Source organism: Ursus maritimus, unplaced genomic scaffold, assembly GCF_017311325.1.
Source record: "Ursus maritimus isolate PB19 unplaced genomic scaffold, ASM1731132v1 scaffold_25, whole genome shotgun sequence".
In the NCBI taxonomy this organism is placed as follows: domain Eukaryota; kingdom Metazoa; phylum Chordata; class Mammalia; order Carnivora; family Ursidae; genus Ursus; species Ursus maritimus.
The window spans coordinates 115,216-134,422 of NW_024425008.1; the positions used below are offsets into that span (position 1 = coordinate 115,216).

A 19,207-nucleotide genomic window follows, 5' to 3' on the forward strand; every position below is an offset into this window, starting at 1 on the left:
CCCCCCCCCCCCCCCCCCCCCGCCCCGCACCTTTGGGGCCATCTCAGGAAGCCCGCCCTCCACTGTCGCCCACCCGGACCTTCTCTGGGCTCTGCAGCCCCCTGCACCTCTCCCAGCCTTGGCACAGACTGTTGTGACTGTGCTGGTCGGTGTCCCACAGTCCACTGGGTCCTCACACCTGGGCCCGCACGCCCGCCCGCACCCTCTGACCGTCACCTGCACTCACTTCCAGCCAGGCCCCCTCACCCCGCCTCCTCCTTCCACAGCACCCCTGGCCCTGGGCTCTGTTTACTGCCCTGTCTAGACAAGAACATAAAATTTAATGTCACCCGTGACTGTGAAGCGAGTGCTCAGCTTGCCCCTGGTGACACCACTGCCCCCAGGACTGGGGAAGGAGGCCCTCCTCCAAACAGGCACCTCCATTCCCCACCTCAGCAAGCCTGCTGCCCCACCCAGCACCCGCCCCCCGGGGACCCTGCAGCCACACACAGGACCCCCACACTGAGTTCAGACACCTGGAGTGGAGGGTATCTGGGGGAGCGCCCTATACGGCTACCTCCACAGTTCCAGGAGCTCCTGCTCCCCACCCACCCACTCACCCCATTTTCACCCACCAGGTGGGAGACCCCTCCCACCTGGGGCCTCCGCGGGCCGCAGCAGCCTTCCGGCCAGGCCACGTAGCCGAAGAGCCAGAGCCGCTGCCCCGCTAATCCCTCCCCCTCTACTCCTCAGCGTTCTCGTTCCCTCTCTTAGCCACTCGTCAAACCCGGGCTGAGGATGCCAGGGCAGACCCCGTCCCGACGGGAGTTCGCAGGAGAAGCCCCCGCCCCTGCCCCAGGAAGCCGGAGCCAGGGCCTCAGCACCCTTCCCGCACACCCTTCCCGGCCTCTCCCTGGAGACCTGGTCCCAGGCCCTCCTGCCTTGGCTGTCCTGATCCGGCCCTGCAGTCCCCTGCATGCCCCCTGCCCGCCCTCTCCCCTAGCCACCTCCTCAGTGCCCACTGGTGGGGGCCAGCAGGAAGGGGCCGCCAGCCCCGACCAGACCGAGGCTGCTCGCGGCAGGCTGCGTCTCCGCCCTTCTGCCCGCACCGCCGGCGCCCCCAGCCGGGGCCCGCCCTGCAGCATCGCTGCGCATCCCAGCCCCTGCGCCCGGGCCCCCGCTCGCCCCGCTCGCCCCGCTCCCGCCTCCGGCCCCGCGCCTACCCACCGCCGGCCCACGGAGCCTCCGCGCCGGGCCGAGGCCGCGCTCCCTCCGCTCTGCTCGCTCGGCTCGCTCTTCTGCAAGGCCCCCACCAGAGGCCCCGCCCCTGCCCGAGGCCCCGCCCCGCACGATGGGGGTCCCGGCGCCCCGCCCCCCCCCGCAGCTCCCGTTGCCACGGCGACAGCCCTGCACCGCAGCGGGGTCGGGGACCGGTGACCCTGGGGAGCTGGATCACGCCAGATCCGCGCGCCGTCCCCGGGAAGCCTCTGCACCTTGCTTCACCCCACAGCCAGGATCGATCGCCCCGCGGGCCCTCAGTCCTGCTCACCCCTGAAATTCTACTGCAGCCCCACCCAGGCCGCCCACCAGGGTGACCCCACTCACCTTCGACAGATGGCCCGAGGACCCCGTTAGCTGATCGCGACGTGGGGCCGTGCTGACCACTGGCCCTCTGCAAGTGGCCTTTGAGGGCGGAGAAGTGCGGTGGGCCTCCGGGCACCGCGCCTCGTCCTTTCAAAGACGCCCCACTGATAAGCAGGCTGTAGGTTGTTGTGTTAATTCAGATTATGTTAGGCTTTGATACCCATGTAAGACGTACTAGCACTATAGTAGGAAAAAGGATCTTAGCATTGTAGGAGGTTGAGTCCTGGGTTTCTTCTGAGGGTGGAAGGCAGGGCCGCTGGGTGGTCTTCATCTTCAGCATCCCGGGGCATGCTTTCCCCCAACCCCAGCCTGTCCACCCTGAACCCCCACACCCACACCCCAGCCATCTGCCCTTAGGGTGGAGGAGGGGAGTACACCTGCTGCTCTCCCCAGAGCCGCTTCCAGGTGCCTCCATCCCTCCAACAGAGGAGGGGACGCAGGATCTCCCAGGATCCCCCTGATGCACAGGGGTGAAGCATGACTCACACCCACGTCTGCTGACACCGAGGCCCTAAGCAGTTCTTGGGTCTGTGCAGGTGACCCAGCCCGCCACCCTCCGTCCACGCCGGGGGCCAGGGACATGTCGGTGCCCCTGGTAAGCGAGGATAGCTGGCCGCTATGGCCATCCAGGAGCAGCACAGCTGAGGTGCTGTGAGAAGCTCAAACCCTCGGGATAGCTGGTTGGGAAAGCAGCCCCCACACCCACTCACACAGCTGCTTCTCCTTCCCTGCCTTTGTGCCCAGGGAAGAGCCCCCACAAACCTCGGGGATGGTTCATCTCCCCCAGGGATGCCTCCAGAAGCCCCCCCCCACCCCGCCTCAAGGGACAAAGGACCTGCATTGAAAGGCCACACATGCAGCATATGGAGGGAGGAGGGGAGGGAGCATCAGCTGCCCCCTGACAGGTCCACCCTGGCAGGCCCAGGAGGCCGAGGAGGGGCAGGTGGAGTAGGAAGAGAGCCAGAAGCACCTCCCTGTGTCCTCCACTCTCAGGGAGGGGCTGCCCCCCAGGTCCCCCTGCCCCTCTCAGCAGCCGTTCTCCCTCTGCCCTCCCCCACATCCCCCAAAGGCATGCTCAAAAGCCCCATCTTTAGCCCCAGACCTGCAAGGCTGCATCCCTACTCCCGTCACCCCAGCATCCTGTTCTTGTCTCCAGTTAGGCAGCGCCCAGGCCCGTGTCTGTGCTGACCTCACTGGTGCTCCCCCCAACTCTTTGTGTTTCCATCTTCTCCGGGTGGGGGGTGGAGCGGTGAGTGGGTGGGGGGTGCAGGCTGGCCCTTGAGGGCAGGCCCAGAGTGGTTGGGGCTGGGACCCTGGGCAGGGTGGGCTCCTAGGGCAGAGTCTGTTCCTTGCCGGTTCAGCCGCAATGCTTAGCCTTCCTCAGCTTGTGGACGCACCACTCCCATCTGCCTTGGACATCAAGGGGCCTTTTCCGTGTCGTGAAGACACGTGTCATGTTGGAAAGGCCCACCCTAGTGACCTCATCGTAACTCGACAACATCTGCAAAGCCCTTGTTTCCAAACAAGGTCGCCTTTGGACACGCCAGGGTTTACGCTTGAACGTACCTTTGGGGGACATAGTTCAACCCAGAAACACCTTCCCAGCCTGCCAGTCTGTCTCCCCTCACTGCCGTGCGTCCCCAGCTCCTAGGCCTGGCTCTAAAGTCCCCCCACATGCCAGCTCTGGCCCTGCCAGCCCCCCAGCCATGTCTCTCATGACAGCCCTCGTAGCCTGGCCAGGTCTTGTTTCCCTGCCGCACACATTGTCCTGGGGCTCTCCTCGCTTTGGGCGGCAAGCCCGACCCCATGCACCTCACTCCGGGCCAGGCTTCCAGCCAGCTGCTGCCTCCGCTCCGGGGTCTGGCTGCCTGCCCCAGCCGCAGCCCCTCCGCACTGGCCATCAGTCCATGCAGTCACCAGGATGGGCTCCATGCCCCCAGCCCGCCTGGAAGGCTGGTGAAGCTGATCCAAGCCCACAGAGAGAGCGCGGGGAGCCCCGCGGTGCCCGGAGTCCCTCAGGAGAGAGCAGGAGCAACTCCACATCTCTGGCGGCCATGCCAGATGAGCTGAGAGCGGGTCATCAAGCTCTGGAAGGGCCCAGGGTGACAGCAGCTTGGCCTGGAGGGCTGGGGTCTCGGGCCCTGACCTTGGCTGCAGGTGACCGGGGCAGGCCTCACCTCCAGGGCCCGGCAGAAGCACGTGGAATCGCTCAGGGCGGGAGGGATCTCCACACAGCCCTCACTGGTCCCACAAGTCATTGTTCAAACACAATAGCCCAGCACACTGGGCTCCAGGAGCGAGCCAGCAGAAACACAGACAGAAGCCAACAGAGACTGGAGGTGCCAGGCGGGGTCCAGGACCCGGCCCTGAAAACCGTCGATGCCACGGACAAGATGGGGAAGACGCACTAAGCAGAAATGGTGGGACTCAGAAACACGGTGACCAAAACTGAGGATCAGAGGAAGCATTACGAGCAGAGTGGATGCCTGGGTGAGCCCCGAGGATGGAGGGAGGGCGGCATGGAGGGCAGGGGCGGGGGCCACGGAGGGGAGAGGATGGAGAGCAGTGGCAGGAAGCTCTACCCCGCATGTCACTGGAAGCCCAGCGCCCCGACCAAGGCACAGCGGCACTCTGAGGACGTGGCTGAGACGTTTCTGTCTGTTGAAAGCGGCCAAACCCCGAATCCAAGTAGCCCAGCCAACCCCTAGCATTATTTTAAAAAACAAAACAAAAAACAAAAAAAAACCAGAGCTGGTCCCCTCATACAATCTGTCTTTGGTGAAAACCAGAGGCAGAATCTTGAAAGCGGCCGGACGTCGGAGGTCTGAGAGCTCTCTGACGGCTGACTTTTCGGCTGCAACAGCAGAGCCCACCCGACAACGGGGTGATGTCTTCACTCCGCTGGAGGGGAATAACGGCCCCAGAGACGTCCGCGTCCCAACCGCCAGAACCTGGGATCAGCTGGCTCTGCACGGCAGCCGGGATGCCGCGGCTGTGATGGGAGTACGGCCCCTGACACGGGCGATTGTCCTGGGAGCGTCAGAGCCCGTGAGGGCTCCGCGGTGCGGGGAAGAGCCGAGGAATGCGACTGGAAGCTGGGAGGGCAGGACAGCAAAGCCTCCAGAAGGAGCGGCCAGGATTTTCGCCCAGTGGGACTGCTGACCCCCAGACCTGCAAGGGGGTCAGTCCGTCCTGTTGCTTTCAGTGTGGGCCACGTGTGGCCCGCGTTACAGCACCGACAGGTAAGCCACGTGGTTGCCGGCCTACAACAGTTCTTCCCTCAAACAGGAACCGAGCGCGTCAGCGGCAAGACAAGTGTAAAAGATGCCGTCCCGGCAAAGAAAATAATTGCAGAACGAGGCTGGGGGGGGGGGGCAAGGACGATTGAAGAGCTGAGAGCATGTGGTCGTTGTGATGAAATGCTGAGGGATGAGGATGTGTGGAAAACGCAGAATTAAAGCATGACCGGCCGCGGCATCTAAGGCCAAAAACAAACAGGAGAGGGTGTCAGCGAGCTCTGGGGAGGGGAGCGCAGAGAGCCCCGTGGAAGTGTCCTCAGAGTCAGCCCGAAGAAAAGAGAGGGAGGGAGAGGGAGGAAGCGGCTGCGTTTAAAATGGCAGATTGAACGCTAACCTAGCAGGGATCACATCCGATGTGAATGGCCTGAACGTGCCCACGGAAAGGCCAAGACGGTCAGTCTGAGTTTTGTTTAAAGAACAGAGTGCATCCGTTTACCAGGGACGCATGTAAACCACGAGGAGGGAAGGAAGAGGCGTCGTCTCACGTTCGCAGGAGGAAGCGTGGTGCACAGGAGGGCTTCCGCCGTCGGTGCGCAGACGGCCTCGCGCCTGCTGAGAGCATTCCCGCTCTTGAGTGGTGCGTGACGAGTGTTCAGGGTGACGCGGTGCCCGCGCTTTACTTCCACGAGGCCTAGGACACGCAGGCGCCAGTCAGGATCAGCCCCGTGGGGCTCGGGCGTAAGAGCTGCTGAACCCAAGCCAGGGCCGCAGGTTTGCGCCCTGCGCTACTCCTCTCATGTCCTGGGTTCCCTCCCCAGGTGAGACGAAGCAGACGCCGTCGGCCCTGCGTCTCCCACCCAGCGCAGCTCTGAAAGAACACTGTGAGTGGGGCTGAGGGGACTCTGGAAAGCGCATAAGAACAGGCAGGCTGTGGGGAGAGCCAGAATTTGAGGTGGGTCTCAGGGTCGTCCTCCAACTGCCCGGCCTGGCCTCAGCCCACCCTGAAAGCCAGAACAGGGTGGGGACCGGGGCAGGGAAAGCTCCAGGGAAGCCCTCTAGGGTGGCCCAGGGGGCAGGAATGAAAGGGGCAACCCGAAGCCCACGGAGATTGAGGGAGCTGCAGGCAGAGGGTCGGGGTGTCCCTCACATCTGCCCCTAGGCGACCCCACCCAGCCGGCAATGGAGACACAGTCTCACCAGCGCCTTTAGGGGGACGACCTTCATCTCCCGTGGGAGGAGACGTGGTCCCCAGAGGGTGAGACCCTCCTGCCCGAGGGGAAGGGCAGAGAGCCAAGCCCTGCTCTCTGTCTGCAAATGCAGGCACGGTCATGGGGAGTGTGTAGTCGGGGCGGGGGCGGGGGCGGTGACTAAAGCCCCAGACTTCTGACAGAGGATTGGAAAGGGGAGCCCCAGGGAGCCAGGAATTCCTGGAGAGACGGCAGAGGGGAAGACGCTCCAGAAAGCATCCCCGTGGCATTTGCGCCCAGACCGTGCACGCGTGCCCAGTCTGCACGTGGAGCCACGGGACAGACCACGGCCCGGTTCCACACTGGCCACCAGGTCGTGCTCACACAGGACGATCCAAGTAACACTGAAAAGGCTTTGAAAACAGAGCTGATGCTGAAACCACACCACAGAAGGCTGGGTTGATCGTGTGCTAAACCAAAAATATCGACATTCTTGGGGCACCTGGGGGCTCAATGGTGAAGCGTCTGCCTTCGGCTCAGGTCATGATCCCAGGATCCTGGGATCGAGTCCCCCATCGGGCTCCCTGCTCAGCGAGGAGTCAGCTTCTCCTTCTCGCTCTGCAGCTCCCCCTGCTTGTGCTCTATCAAAAAAATAAAATATTTTTTAAAAAATACATCAACATTCTCAGTGGGATTTTCAGAAGATCGGGTATTCATAACATAATATTTGAATGCACAGGATACAATCCAAAATGATTCTGCATGTGAAGAACCAGGAAAATCCAACCCACAGGGGAAACGGAAATCTAAAGCCACCAGGGCCAATGGGACAAAACCCTAACAAAACATCAGCAAACAGAATCAGTCCACATGACAAAAAAAGTAGCACAACCACGTGGCTGGACAACGTACATTTTAGTTAACTTTACAGTAGAGGGATCCGTCAGATGCCTTTCTCACCGAGTAATAAAAATGAGTGGCACCAACCGCGGGACAGCTTGGCCCCCCCGTGGGCTCCCCAGCTGGCGCACTGAGAAGGCACGGCCTCCCTCGAGCAATATCCATGCCCACCAGTCGGGGACGCGATGGAGAGGCATCCTACAGACTGGTCATGGAAGTCAGGAACACACGGAGGAGCGTTCCAGGTGGAGGGACACGAGGGAGCGGTGGCGGCCAGATGCACACACGAGCCAGGCCTGGTCACGGACCCACGAAGGGTGTCGGCAGCACCGTGGGGGAGTCTGCGTGGCCTCTGCCAATAGACGGGGACGCTGGGCCCCGGTGTTTCCCTGATTCTGAAGGTGGAACTGAGGTTATGTAGGAGAAAGTCCTTTTGCTTCCGGAATACTCCGAGGGGTAAGGGGAACAGACGTGTGACTGCAGCCTGCTCCCCGAAGGTACAGAAGAAGCACATGTGTACAAACACACGTGAACGTACACATACCGCACCTATCACACGTGTGTACGTGTTACATGCGTGTGCAGACCGAGAACAAAGGGGTAAAGTGTAGGAATCTGGGTGAAGGCGTACGGAAGGTATGGGTATACCGCTGCAGGCTTTTTATTTGAAATGATTTCTTAAACGTAATTCTTCACATTAACAAATTAAATGAAAAAATAAGATTATATCAATAGATGCAGAAGGGACACTTAAGAGAATTCAATAACTGTTGGTGACGTATTTAAAAAAACCTTCAGGGGACTAAGAGTGGAAGGGAATGCTTTGATCCGATAAAACGCGTCTACAAGAATCCGTCGCAAAGAGCAGTCCCAGTAAGGAGCTGGAACCTCTCTCTGAGCCACACGCGGACAGACGCCGGCGATGGCCCTGTCGGCCGCGTCGACTCAGCATTGTGCTAGGAGCTCCCGGAAGCAGCCCCTTCTCTCAGGAAGCAAGAAAAAGAAACCAAAGGAATAGGAATTGGAGATTAAGAAATGAAGCCCTCAGTTGCTGCACGTGATATCACTGGGTGCTTCGGAAAGTCCAAAGAACCATAGGAAAGTGTTCACAACTGACAAGTGAGTTTAGCGAGATCGTTTATACCAGGTCAGTACGCAGAAGTGAGTTGTATTTCTGTAGCTTTCAGCAGACTTAGAAAATCTGTGTGTGTGTATAACATACATATGTGCTTGTGTATCACATCCATGCACACGTATTTACACGTGCTGTTTGTAATCCTGAGGAACAAATCTAACGAAGGAGGTATTTCAGGTCTATCTGAATACCAGAAAGCATTAATGAGATCGCCACACCTAGGATGTGTTCATAAATTGGAAGGAGCAACGTTATAAACCGGTCACGTCTCCACAAACGCATCTATACGCTCCATGGGATTGCAAGCGAAAAGCCAACAGTTTTTCCCCAATAGTTGAGAAACTGATTATAAAATGTGTATGGAGATGCAAAGGGCCAGGCAGACTCAAAACCTTCGTGAAGGGGGAGCCTGGGTGGCTCGTCGGTTAAGCGTCCCACTCTTGATGTCAGGATTGTGAGTTCAAGCCCCGCGCTGGGCTCCACGGCGTGAAGCCTGCTTAAAACAAAGACGAAACAGAAAAACCTCCGTGAGGCAGAGCAGGATGACGAACTTAGCTAACGGGGTGGAGACGGTGGTCAGGCCGGAGTGGTTACCAGCGCGCGTTCACGGGGGCGGGGAGAGCGGCGGACGCGCCCGGGCACCGAGGCGCCCCGCCGACGCGGCGAGAAGGCCGGTCTCAGAGCGGGAGGCGCTCTTTGCAGCACGAGGGACGGGGGACCCCCGTGTGGAACGCAGTAGCAGCCTCTGCATAGCGGAGAGAGGACAGGCAGCCCAACGGGGAAATGGGGGGAACGCAAACAGGCACGTCCCGCAGTGTCAGTGAGCAGATGGCCAAGACCTCGCCGTGGGTGGGGCCGCAGTGAGACCCCAGCGCACAGCCCCGGGCGCGGCTGCGGGCCAAGTGCGGGCCGGGGTCTGGAGCCGTGGCAGCCGTGCACGCCGATGGGGTGCGAGCCGGTGCACCCGCCTAGGAAAACGGGCCTCGCCCCTGCCGCTGAGCGCAGGCCCGCGGTGCGACTGCAGGGCGGCACGGCGTGCGCGCATGAGCCGCCGGTGTCCGCAGACGCATTGCCCGAAATCGCTGAAAACGGCGAGCAGCCCTACGTCCCCAGCGCGAGCCGGGCCGCTCCGTCCGGCGGTAGGGATGGCGGCTCCGTGCAGCAGCGCGCCTGAAGCCCACAAGCACGTCGCTGGGGAAAGGACACGGGGAAGCTGAGCGTAGGACTTCGTAGAGCTCAAAGCCAGACGGAGCTAAGGGACGGCGCTGCCAGGTGCGAGCTTCGCTGTCCGCCGTGCGGAAAAGCGCTGGCGCCCCGGACGCGGTGTCCTTCCCCTGCCGCCGGCCGTGCCATGCGAAGTCCCCGGGGCTCGTTCGCCGAGCTCCGCGCCGAGTATCCGCAGCTTTCCGTACCCGCGCGTGCCGTCGCCCACAATAAAACGCACCAAGGAAAAGATTAATGAAAGAAGACAATGGATAAAACATTTTTGTAAAGATTTTATTTATTTGAGAGAGAAAGAGAGGGAGAGACCAGGGGAGGGAGGGGCAGAGGGAGAAGCAGGCTCCCCGCGTCTGACGGGCCGGGTCCCAGGACCCCGGATCATGAGCTCAGCCGAAGGCAGATGCTTCACCTGCGGTCGGAGCCCCCAGGCGCCGCGTGGATAAAACGTTTTTAAGTATTAAAGTGAAATAACTGGGTGCCTGGCGGGCTCCAGTGGTGGAGCATACGCCTCATGATCTCGGAGTCGTGAGTTCAAGCCCTGGGGAGGGTATAGAGATCACTTGAAAATACAACATGTTTAGGGGCGCCTGGGTGGCACAGCGGTCTGCCTTCGGCTCCGGGAGTGATCCTGGCGTTATGGGATCAAGCCCCACATCAGGCTCCTCCGCTGGGAGCCTGCTTCTTCCTCTCCCACTCCCCCTGCCTGTGTTCCCTCTCTCGCTGGCTGTCTCTCTCTCTGTCGAATAAATAAATAAAATCTTAAAAAAAAAAAAAAAGAAAATACAACATGTTTAAAAATAACAACAATAATAAAGGAAAATAACTATGAACCTAGAATTTTATATCCAAGCAGGTTTTCACTCACATGGGGGGGGGGGAACAAAGGTATTCTCAGGCACGAAGGGGCCCAGAAAGTTTGTCACGACAGGATTACTTGAAAACATGTTTGGATTAAAAGCAGAAACGAATCTAAGAGACTCGTAAGGGTACTCATGGTTTCAGTAAAGTTTACGGTTATCTTAAAGAAAACACATTCATGGGGCACCTGGGCGGCACAGTCGTTAAGTGTCTGCCTTCGGCTCAGGTCATGATGCCGGGGTCCTGGGATCCAGCCCCACGCTGGGCTCCCTGCTCAGCAAGAAGCCTGCATCTCCCTCTCCCTCTGACCCTTCCTCCCCCTTCCCCCCATGCTCGCTCTCTCTCTTGAATAAATAAATCTTTCTTTAAAAAAAAAAAAAGTTAAGGGGGCGCCTGGGTGGCGCACTCGTTAAGCGTCTGCCTTCGGCTCAGGGCGTGATCCCGGCGTTCCGGGATCGAGTCCCACATCGGCCTCCTCGGCTAGGAGCCTGCTTCTTCCTCTCCCTCTCCCCTGCTGTGTTCCCTCTCTCGCTGCCTGTCTCTCTGTCAAATAAATAAAAAAAATCTTAAAAAAAAAAAAAGTTAAAATAGGGCTTTTTACAGGAATGCAAGGATGGCTCGACGTGCGAAAGAGTATTGGTGTAGTTAATGCAATGTATTTCATTACAAAGGGGAGAAGGAGAAAATCCTGTGATTGTCTTGATTTGTGAAGACAAAGCATTTGAAATCTATGATCTAAAAAAGCTCTTCGGAAAAAAAGAGCAGAAGAAAACTTTCTAACAGTCCCAAAACTCCACAGAAAGCACCCAGTGAGCGCAGCAGTTAATGGGGAAGCCTTGGGTGTGCGTCCTGGCAGAGGGACATAGGGACGCCTGCCGTCCCGCTGCTGATGGGTGGAGTGTTAGCCACGTGGCCAGAACGAGACTGCAGCCGCCACAGAGGCTTTCCGTCCCTTTGCCGGAGCCCCTCCAGCCTGTGCCCTGCAGGTGCGTCCTGACGCAGAAACAGAGCCCTGGGACAGATAGGAACTGAGTTTGGAGGACGTGGCAGAGCAGATCAATGAGGAAAGGGCGCGTCCGTGTGGAGACGGTATTGGGCACTGGCTCACGTGTAGGAAACCATGACACCATCCACGCGGTGGACTCTGGACGAGGGAAGACGTGAGCGTGAAGGAAAAATCCGAGAGAAGGAAACGCAGGAGAATATGAGGTAGGAGAGGCGGCGTGTCTCCAGACGCTCGCCGTGAGAACCAAGAAGCAACAAGATGATCGATTGGGTGAAAACAAAATGTAAGTTCTCTGTTCAGCAAAGGGAAACCATGAGCGAGTGTTTAACCAGATGGCAGAATGGAGACCATACTTGTGATGAGTAAAACCAGTCAGGGGTGTGCCGTCCCAGACACAAGGGACCCAAGGATTCGAGCAGACAGCCGCATCGGAGGGAACCTGAGAAGTGCAGGCGAAGATGCTCACGGGCAGTGAGTGGACAGATGTCAGGTAAATTCGGAGACCACTTAATGCCCATTCCCCTGCAAACCTGTGGAAGCCGGACGATGCTGAGGGAGGGTCTCGGGGACAAGGATGTCACAGCTGGTGGGAGTGTGGGCGGGAAGGGAGCCCAACCAGGTGTCCCCAGCCAAGTGCAGGGCTCCGCTGCTCTGCTCCTGGGCTCCCAGGCTCGTCGGAGGGCGGCGTCTTCTGTGATGGCAGAGCTGGTGGCAGCAGGTGTCCCCCCGTGGGAAGTGGACAGGTACTTGTGGGCTGTCACCCACTGGACAGAAGCAGGGATGGGCTGAACACACAGCTTCAAGGACAGATCTGAAAACATGACACCAGTGGAGGGAAACAGAAGGGGAAAACACAAAAACTTGCATTGCCTAGACCCACAGTTCCCAGACTGTGTGCTGAGGCACCCAAAGGTGCCACAGCGAATTCTCGGGGGCACCGCAAGGTATTTGAATTACCAGACAGCTCGGAGTCCAGGAAGGCGCAGCACTGCTTTCCCTCCTACGGCACCTGCACAAACCTAGCTTCACGGCCCTTGCCGTCATCTGTGGTGAAGAGCAAACACCAGCCCGAGTCAGCAAGGCTGGCGGTTCCGACGGCGCGCGCGACCTGACTGAGGTTCCAGAGGCGCGCAGAGCCTCACAGTTCCTGCTATCCTACGCAGGTCAGTCTAGTGACGCAAGAGTTCGTGTTTTCAGTGTGCGGGTAGTTGGGTTTTTGCTTTTTTCTGAACTGCGGCTGTGGTGTTAGGACTAAATACATGTTACACTGCTGGGCCCTGAGGAAATGTTAGACATTTCTCCTGTGAAGAGCCCTGAGGGAGGGCAACGCCAGACCCCAGGACGTGACCTTGGGGGAGAACCGCCTGCTGCTGCCGAGCTCCCCCCCAGGGAGACAAGCCCCAGGCCCGTCTGGTCCCTGCACCTGCGCACGGCCCAGCGTCGCGGGGGCTGCCCTCCCTCATGGCCACATCTGGCCCCTGGCGATCCAGGCAGCCCTAAAACTAAAGCAGAAGAGGGGTATTTGCACACCCACGTTCACCGCCGCATTATCCACAACAGCCAACAGCTGGAAGAAGGAGAAGAAAGAAAATGTGGTCTGTCCATAAATGGAATCTTCTTCAGTCTTACTTTAAGGGAGGAAGCCTGACACCTGCTACCGTGAGGACGAACCGCGAGGACATCATGCTGAGTGACCTCGGCCAGTCCCAGGAGGACAGACACTGTGTGCTCCACTCCTCGGACGTCCCTAGAGGAGTCCAGTCCACACAAAGTGCTGGGGAGGGGCTGCGTGTTGATGGGGCCAGGCAGCACTTTGGGAAGGTGAGAAGGTTCCGGAGATCTAATTCACAGCAGGTGAATGTGCGTAACAGTGCTGACCCATACACGTAAGAATGGTTAAGATGGTAAATTTAAGGCTAGCTTTTTACCACCAAAATTTAAAACTGTCCCCAAAAGGGGAGGGAACAAATCTTGGCTGTTATAAATAATCATCTGAATAAACCAGACGGGAAAACAAGAGCGCTGTCAGCTCACATGCCGCACAACCTAGACAGCCACGACCCCGGACCTCAAATCTACCGGAACCCGCCCGGCCCCAGCCTGCCCCCCCCCACCGCCCCCGCGGTGACCCCCAGCACATCTCACCCAGCAGCACAGGGGGCCTTCAGGAAGAGCCCAACGGCCGGGAGAGTCTGCAGCCCCTGCCCCTCCCTGTCCCCCCTCATTGCTGTGCTGCCCCCCTCCACACAGACCCTGCTTCCTCTGTCTGACCATCCTCCGTGGTCACCAGTGCCCGTCCTCCAGGCTTCCAACCACCACCCTCTCTGACACCTCAACCCCAATCACACGGCCACGGCCGCCCTGTTCATGAGGGTCATTTTCTGCACCCCAGGGCACTGCGTGAATCCTGGTTGACGGATGAGTGGGGAACAGCCAGCTCAGCCAAGCAGGGGCAGAGAGGGGAGGGCGGCGGCTGGCCACACTCAGTACCCAAGACCCTGTGGGGGACACAGGAGCGTGGGGCCCAGGCAGGGCTGGGGGCGACAACTGGCAGGGCAGGACCCGGGCAGGGGGCAAGGGGCTGGGTGTGGACCAGGCCACCAGCTGTGCCCTTCCGGCTGGATTTCTCTCCTATGTGCCGCCGAGAAGCGTCGCATCCCCGGAATCTGGACTTTGAGAGCAGGACACTGGAAACACCCCGCCCACAGGTGTCCACCCGAAGGTGTCCTGACCGGCCGGCGGCCAAGCCAGCCGCACCCCGCCCCAAGCCCAGGTCTGGCCAAGGTCAACCAACAGCGTGAGAAGACCCTGACCTGAAGGGACAGGAAGCTGGCCAGTGGGTGGTGAGGTCAGGGCCAGGAGGCGGGAGCTGGCACGGGAAAGGTAGCCGCGGGTGCCGGAGATGAAGCGGACGCACCTGCTGGCGCCATATCCGATAAAACGCCGAAGAGGCCAGCACAGGTACGGCACACAGGTCTGCAAAGCCGGCGGGCCACGCCACGGAGGCCCCTCCTCGCTCTCTCTGAGGGCCTCCTCGTAGGTCCTTCCTCTCACGTTCCCCAGAGGCCTGGTCCTCTTACTGAGGCGGCTGCTGTGCGGGGCAAGCTCACAGGTCACGGAGCAGCCCACCCCTGCCCTGCGCAGGCCCTGCGCCCACCCAGCGGGTCTGGGTCACACGATGATCCCGATTCCTCTTCTGTGGGGTGCCTGCCTGTGTCCGCCACGCTGGGTCCTCACAGCGTCACGGGGATTCTGCTCTGGCTCGGCCCTCCTTGTCTCTGTGGGGTCTTCTGAGAAGCGGGTTTCTGGGGTGTGGTGCCCTTGCCTCCCGCAGGCTGCGCAGCCCTGCACGTCTCCCTGGGGAGCCGTGCTCACAGACACCCGCCTGCCCCCTGCTGCCCCCGCTGGCCGGGCCGCCGTGTGCCCATAAGCTCGGCACCTGCGTCTGCCCCAGGGGCTGCCTCAGGCCTGTGGACCTGCGGTGTCACCACAGGGGAGGCGGGAGAGCGTCACAGACCGCAGCCTGCGGGGGACGGACATGGCTGGTCTTGCGCCTCCTACCGCCTACAGAAAGGCAACCCTTCATCTGTGCTTCCGAAGCCACGGAGCGTGTGCCACCTTCCCGCGGTGTCCTCAGCAGCCAGAGTGCACCTGCTCCCTGGGCCACCTCAGCGCGCCTCGCCCCCCACAGACTGGGCCTCCCGGGGCCTGTCCCACCCCATGTGACCCAGAGTCCACACCAAAGCCGCACAGACACGCATGGGGTTCTGAGTGGGGTTGTATTGGATCCGCAGATGGGTCTGACAAGGGCGGCAGCTCCATGACACCGAGCTTGCATTTGGCTTCTAAACGTCAAGCTCCCAGGGGCCAACGGGTGTCCTGGCTCAACAGCAGTCCCTGGACGGCAGGGAGTTTTGAGTGCACTGTTTCCAAGATGAGAAGGGTCCCATCCGGTGGTCAGGACAGCTGAGGGCATGGCAGGCGGAGAGGGCCGGCCGCAGGGACTCCAGAAGGGACTTCAGACATTTGGAGGTCGGCAGGCAGAGGGTCGGGGCCCCGTGTGCCCTGGAGCACAGCTGGAGCCCCGAGGAGGAGCTGGGAGGGGGGCTGTGGTTTGGAGGGAGGGAGGGACCCCAGGCCAGAGAGTCTCCAGGGTCCAGGCCAATGAGGAGGTCAGGGATGCACTCCTGACCAGTGTGCCTGGTCTGACCAGTGCCGAGGGAGGGCCCCAAGGGACGGGGAGGCGGCCGGGGTGGCTGAGACCAGCCCAGATGTTGCTGCAGCACACCCCCAGCCACGCAGGAAGAGCCACTGAGAGAACGTTCTGCCGGGGGCCCCAGGTTTTGGAAGTGTCCGCGGGCCTGACCTGGCTGGCAGCAGGAGGCAGCCGACAGGCCCTGAGCCCGCCCAGCAGGGTTCAACTGGGAGCCAAGGGGAGCCAGGCGAGGGAGGCGGATGAGGCTGAGCCCCCTGGGACGGAGGCGAGTCTGTTCCGGCAAGCTGGGGGTACATCCCCCGGACACAGATGGCCCTTTGTCAGGACCGAGCCCAGCTCCCTGAACAGTCTCATGAACAAAGCCCCCTCTGTCCACAGTGGCCTCCCCCTCACCCCCAGCACCGCCCCCAGGAAAGGAACAGCATCCCACCCCCAGGCTCCCAGCCAGCGTCCCTGCCCAACACACACGCACACACACCAGGCAAAGGCACAAGGTGGGGCGTGCAGTGGGGGCCCAGGACACAGTGTGCATGGGGTGTCAGGGCTATTGCCTCCCCCAGGACACTGGTGCCCAGCCCATGCTGCAGGCTGTGCCTGACCCTCAGGCACCGGGGCAGCCCTGGAGCCGCCCAGCTTTGGCCACCACGACCCAGGGTCCCCTTCCCCTGGGGCTGAGCACAGACCAGACCCTCCCCAGACAGGAACCGGGGGGGGGGGGGGGGGCAGGACAGAGCCTCACCCCTGCAGGGAGGCCTCTACGACTTATTTCTGCGTGCTCTCTTGATCCTGGATGCCCACGGACACCACACTGGGGCTGTCATGCCTGCACCCGGTACTGCTAGCCAAGGGCCTGAGCTGGGCCCAAAGCAGGGACAGCCTGGGGCTCAGGGTGAGCACATCACGGGGTTGTGCCTGCATCATCCCTAGGGCCACCCTGAAACCTGCGCCTCCGAGGCCCAGCCAGGGCGTCAGGGCAGGTCCCCTCAAGGAGAACACACCCACGGGCCCTCAACGAGCAGGCGGCGGGATCCAGATGAGGCCGGGTGTGGCTCTGGCCAGCCTGCCCAGCTCCTGCCGACACTGTGTCTGCAGCCGGCACAGCTCGGCCTCCAGGCAGCTTTCTCGGCTCCTCAGCGCCCCAATCACCTCGGCAGCCCGCAGGCCTGGGCCCCCCGAGGCTCCAGTGTCCCTCTTCACCAGCCGGCGGGGCCCATGGGGCTGGGCCAGGGCCCCACCTTGCTCCCAGGCCCACTGAAGGGCTGTCAGCTCCCGTCCCACGGCCTCCTGTGAGGCCCGCTGCACAGCACTCCACTCTGGCCCCCAGCCTCCACCCTGCACGGGAGAGAAGGCAGCTCTTGAGCCAGGGGTAGCCACATCCTGCCCAGGACACAGGCTTCGGGTCCTCTCAGCCCCAACACCAGCCCCCAGCAGCGCCCTGAGATCCCACTCCTCCCTGGGAAGGGGCCGACCCCAGTGCCAACCCTCACCAAGCACCTGAGCCAGCACTGGGGCTCCGGGGACAGGGCCAGCAGCCTGACCCCCCCGAAGGCCCTGTAAGACTACCCAGCTGCAGGCCCAACCCACTCACCCAGGTCACCAAGTCCCCCCGTTCAGAGCTAAGTGCAGACCCTCGAGCCACCTAGCCCCAACCCCACCCACCGTGCCGGAGTCAGTGTCAGCGTCCCACACCCTCTGCTAAACTGGCCTCCTGCCTTCCCAGTCTCCCAGGACAGGGAGCGTGCAGCGGGGCGGACCCCAGAGGACACCACCTGTGGAGGCCACTTCTGACCCTCCAGGCAGGCCCATCCCAGAGGCTCTGTAGGCAGCTGGCCTGGCGGGGCAGGGGAGGGAGGAGAGGCTGTGCCCCCAGGTCGTGGCCCTGACCTGGCCCTCAGGGAGCTCGGCTCCAAGGCCCTGCGGTGTGGCAGACAGCCCGTGAGAAGTGCCTGCAAGCATCCAGCACCCTCCAGCGGTCAGCACAGCAGAGGGGAAGGGGCTGCAGGCTGCTGGGAACACCCCCCTCTTGATGGGGTCCTGAAGATTTCGGGGGGAAACTATGCCCCAAGTTCCTTCAAGACGCTTCAGAAGACGTGAAGCCACTGTGGCTTGCCCCTGCTTGCAGACAGCAGTGCAGCACGCAGGGGGCTGTGCGGGGGGACAGTGGGGACTCCTCTCGCCACGCTCCCTCCCAGTGGATTCAACGGCAGCAGTTCCACGAGGGGCTGCGTAAACACACCCTATGTCAGCGCCCCAAGCTCTCACCCTGGCCTCCCAGGCCGCCCGCCGAGATTCTGCAGCTCCCTGCAGCTCCTCGTGCACGGCCTGCAACTCCCGGGCCACCAGCTCCAACTCGCCACCCCCCGACGCGGGGGTCCTGGGCGGAAACGTGGGCGGCGAGGTCTCCAGGGGGCAGATGTCCAAGACCGTATCCTGCAGAGAGAGACCCAAGTAAGAGGCAGGCAGCGAGCCCGGGCCTCATCAGCACAGGCCCAGCTCCGCAGCCAATGGGGACAGACGGCACAGAGGCCTGGGGGCAGTGCCCACCCCCCTGTGCACAGCTACCCATCACGCCAGCAGGCCTGGAGGCCAGGGAGGCGCAAAGGCCAGATTTCTGGGAGACTGGACCCCTAAGAAGTCTGGGCTCCTCAGGAGCTGGGACAGACCTCTGGGAAGGGCCCCTGGCTCTGAGCCCGCAGGCCTGGGTCGTAACACCAGCTGCGTGGCCAAGTGTGTATGTGGCCTCCCCCAGCCTCCTCTCCTGTCTGGGAATTAGGGAGACCCCCGCCCCGGGTTGCTGTGGTCAAGGCTAGGAGAAGAGAGGGGAGCCGGCCACACCATCCAGCGCCAGAACAGCAGCTCCTGACGTCGCCAGGCCAGGGCGGCCTCCAGGCGCACATTCTCGCTCTCCAGCCTCCGAAGCAGCTGCAAAGCAAACCACAAACCGCGGCCAGGTCGGGACCCTCCTTGGGCACCGACAACCCGACCCCCATGCCCACCAGTGCCTCGGGCCTGCAAGCTAGTCACTCACCAGTCACCGTCCAGCAGAGCCGTCTCCCTGCGGGGCAGGCCGCACCGCCAGGCACAACCAGACCAACCACACCCACGGTCCCCACGCCAGCCCCAAACGGGAGTCCCCACGGGGCCAGGCGGTGACATCCAGGACCCTCGACTCAGGGCCTCTGCCCCACGTCCCTCACTGGCTGGGGGCTGCGGCTGAGATGTGGGCTGAGGAGGAAGCCCCACAAAGGGCAGCCTGCCAGGCTCTTGGGAAGGGAACCCCTCCTGTGGAACCTAGGAGCCCCAAAGGCAGGGAGGAGGCTGGGCCTGCACACCCCCACCTGCAGACCCCACACACACACGGGGGCCCACAGTGGGCCACGTGCTGCAGTTCCGGCTGTGGGCAGCACCTGCCCCAGCCTTGGCCTCCAGAAGCTGGCGGGGAGAGGGCAGGAGTCCCAGCACCCGAGGGCCCACTGATCGCTGCAGAGGTGCGGTGCAGGCCTCCCCCAAGCCCCACCCAGAGCCCCCCTTCTCCCCTGCACCTGCCACCTCCACCAGGAAACCACAGGCACTGCTCCTTGCCGGTACACACGCCCTACACAACAACAGGCACGCATGACCTGCGGTTCCCGCTGGCCAGGAACGGGCCCCTGCTCAGCGCCTGCTCCACAGAGATGGCCAGCCAGGCAGCCAGGAGCCTACTTGCTGCAGCTGGAACGGGGGCTCAGGGGTCAGGATGGAGGCTCGCCTACAGAGAGAACTGCCCGTGGGCCTAGGGGAGTAGCGCCTGGGAGTGCTGAGACGGGGGGGGGGGGGGGGGGG

At 61.7% G+C, this 19,207-nt stretch overlaps 2 protein-coding genes across 5 annotated transcripts in view; both read right to left on the reverse strand.

Annotated features, from left to right (window-relative positions):
* Positions 1 to 1,287, reverse strand: part of LOC121105169 (transmembrane protein 121-like) — a 26,442-nt gene extending 25,155 nt beyond the window's left edge. The window contains exon 1 of the mRNA XM_040641236.1: positions 1,203 to 1,287. The gene's annotated coding sequence lies outside the window, so the exon portion shown is untranslated. The remainder of the gene's footprint in view (positions 1 to 1,202) is intronic.
* Positions 1,288 to 10,671: 9,384 nt separating this feature from the next.
* Positions 10,672 to 19,207, reverse strand: part of TEDC1 (tubulin epsilon and delta complex 1) — a 13,390-nt gene continuing 4,854 nt past the window's right edge. Inside the window, exons 6-9 of one of the 4 annotated variants that reach the window (XM_040641288.1) lie at positions 18,221 to 18,307; positions 17,648 to 17,815; positions 12,127 to 12,213; positions 10,672 to 11,980 (exon numbers count right to left, since the gene is read on the reverse strand). In XM_040641288.1, coding sequence (XP_040497222.1) covers positions 11,969 to 11,980; positions 12,127 to 12,213; positions 17,648 to 17,815; positions 18,221 to 18,307 — 354 coding nt within the window. In that variant the 3' untranslated portion in view covers positions 10,672 to 11,968. Of the gene's footprint in view, positions 12,214 to 14,929; positions 16,718 to 16,825; positions 17,816 to 18,220; positions 18,308 to 19,207 lie in introns of those variants that run through there. The other 3 variants (XM_040641287.1, XM_040641286.1, XM_040641285.1) reach the window with 3 other exon arrangements.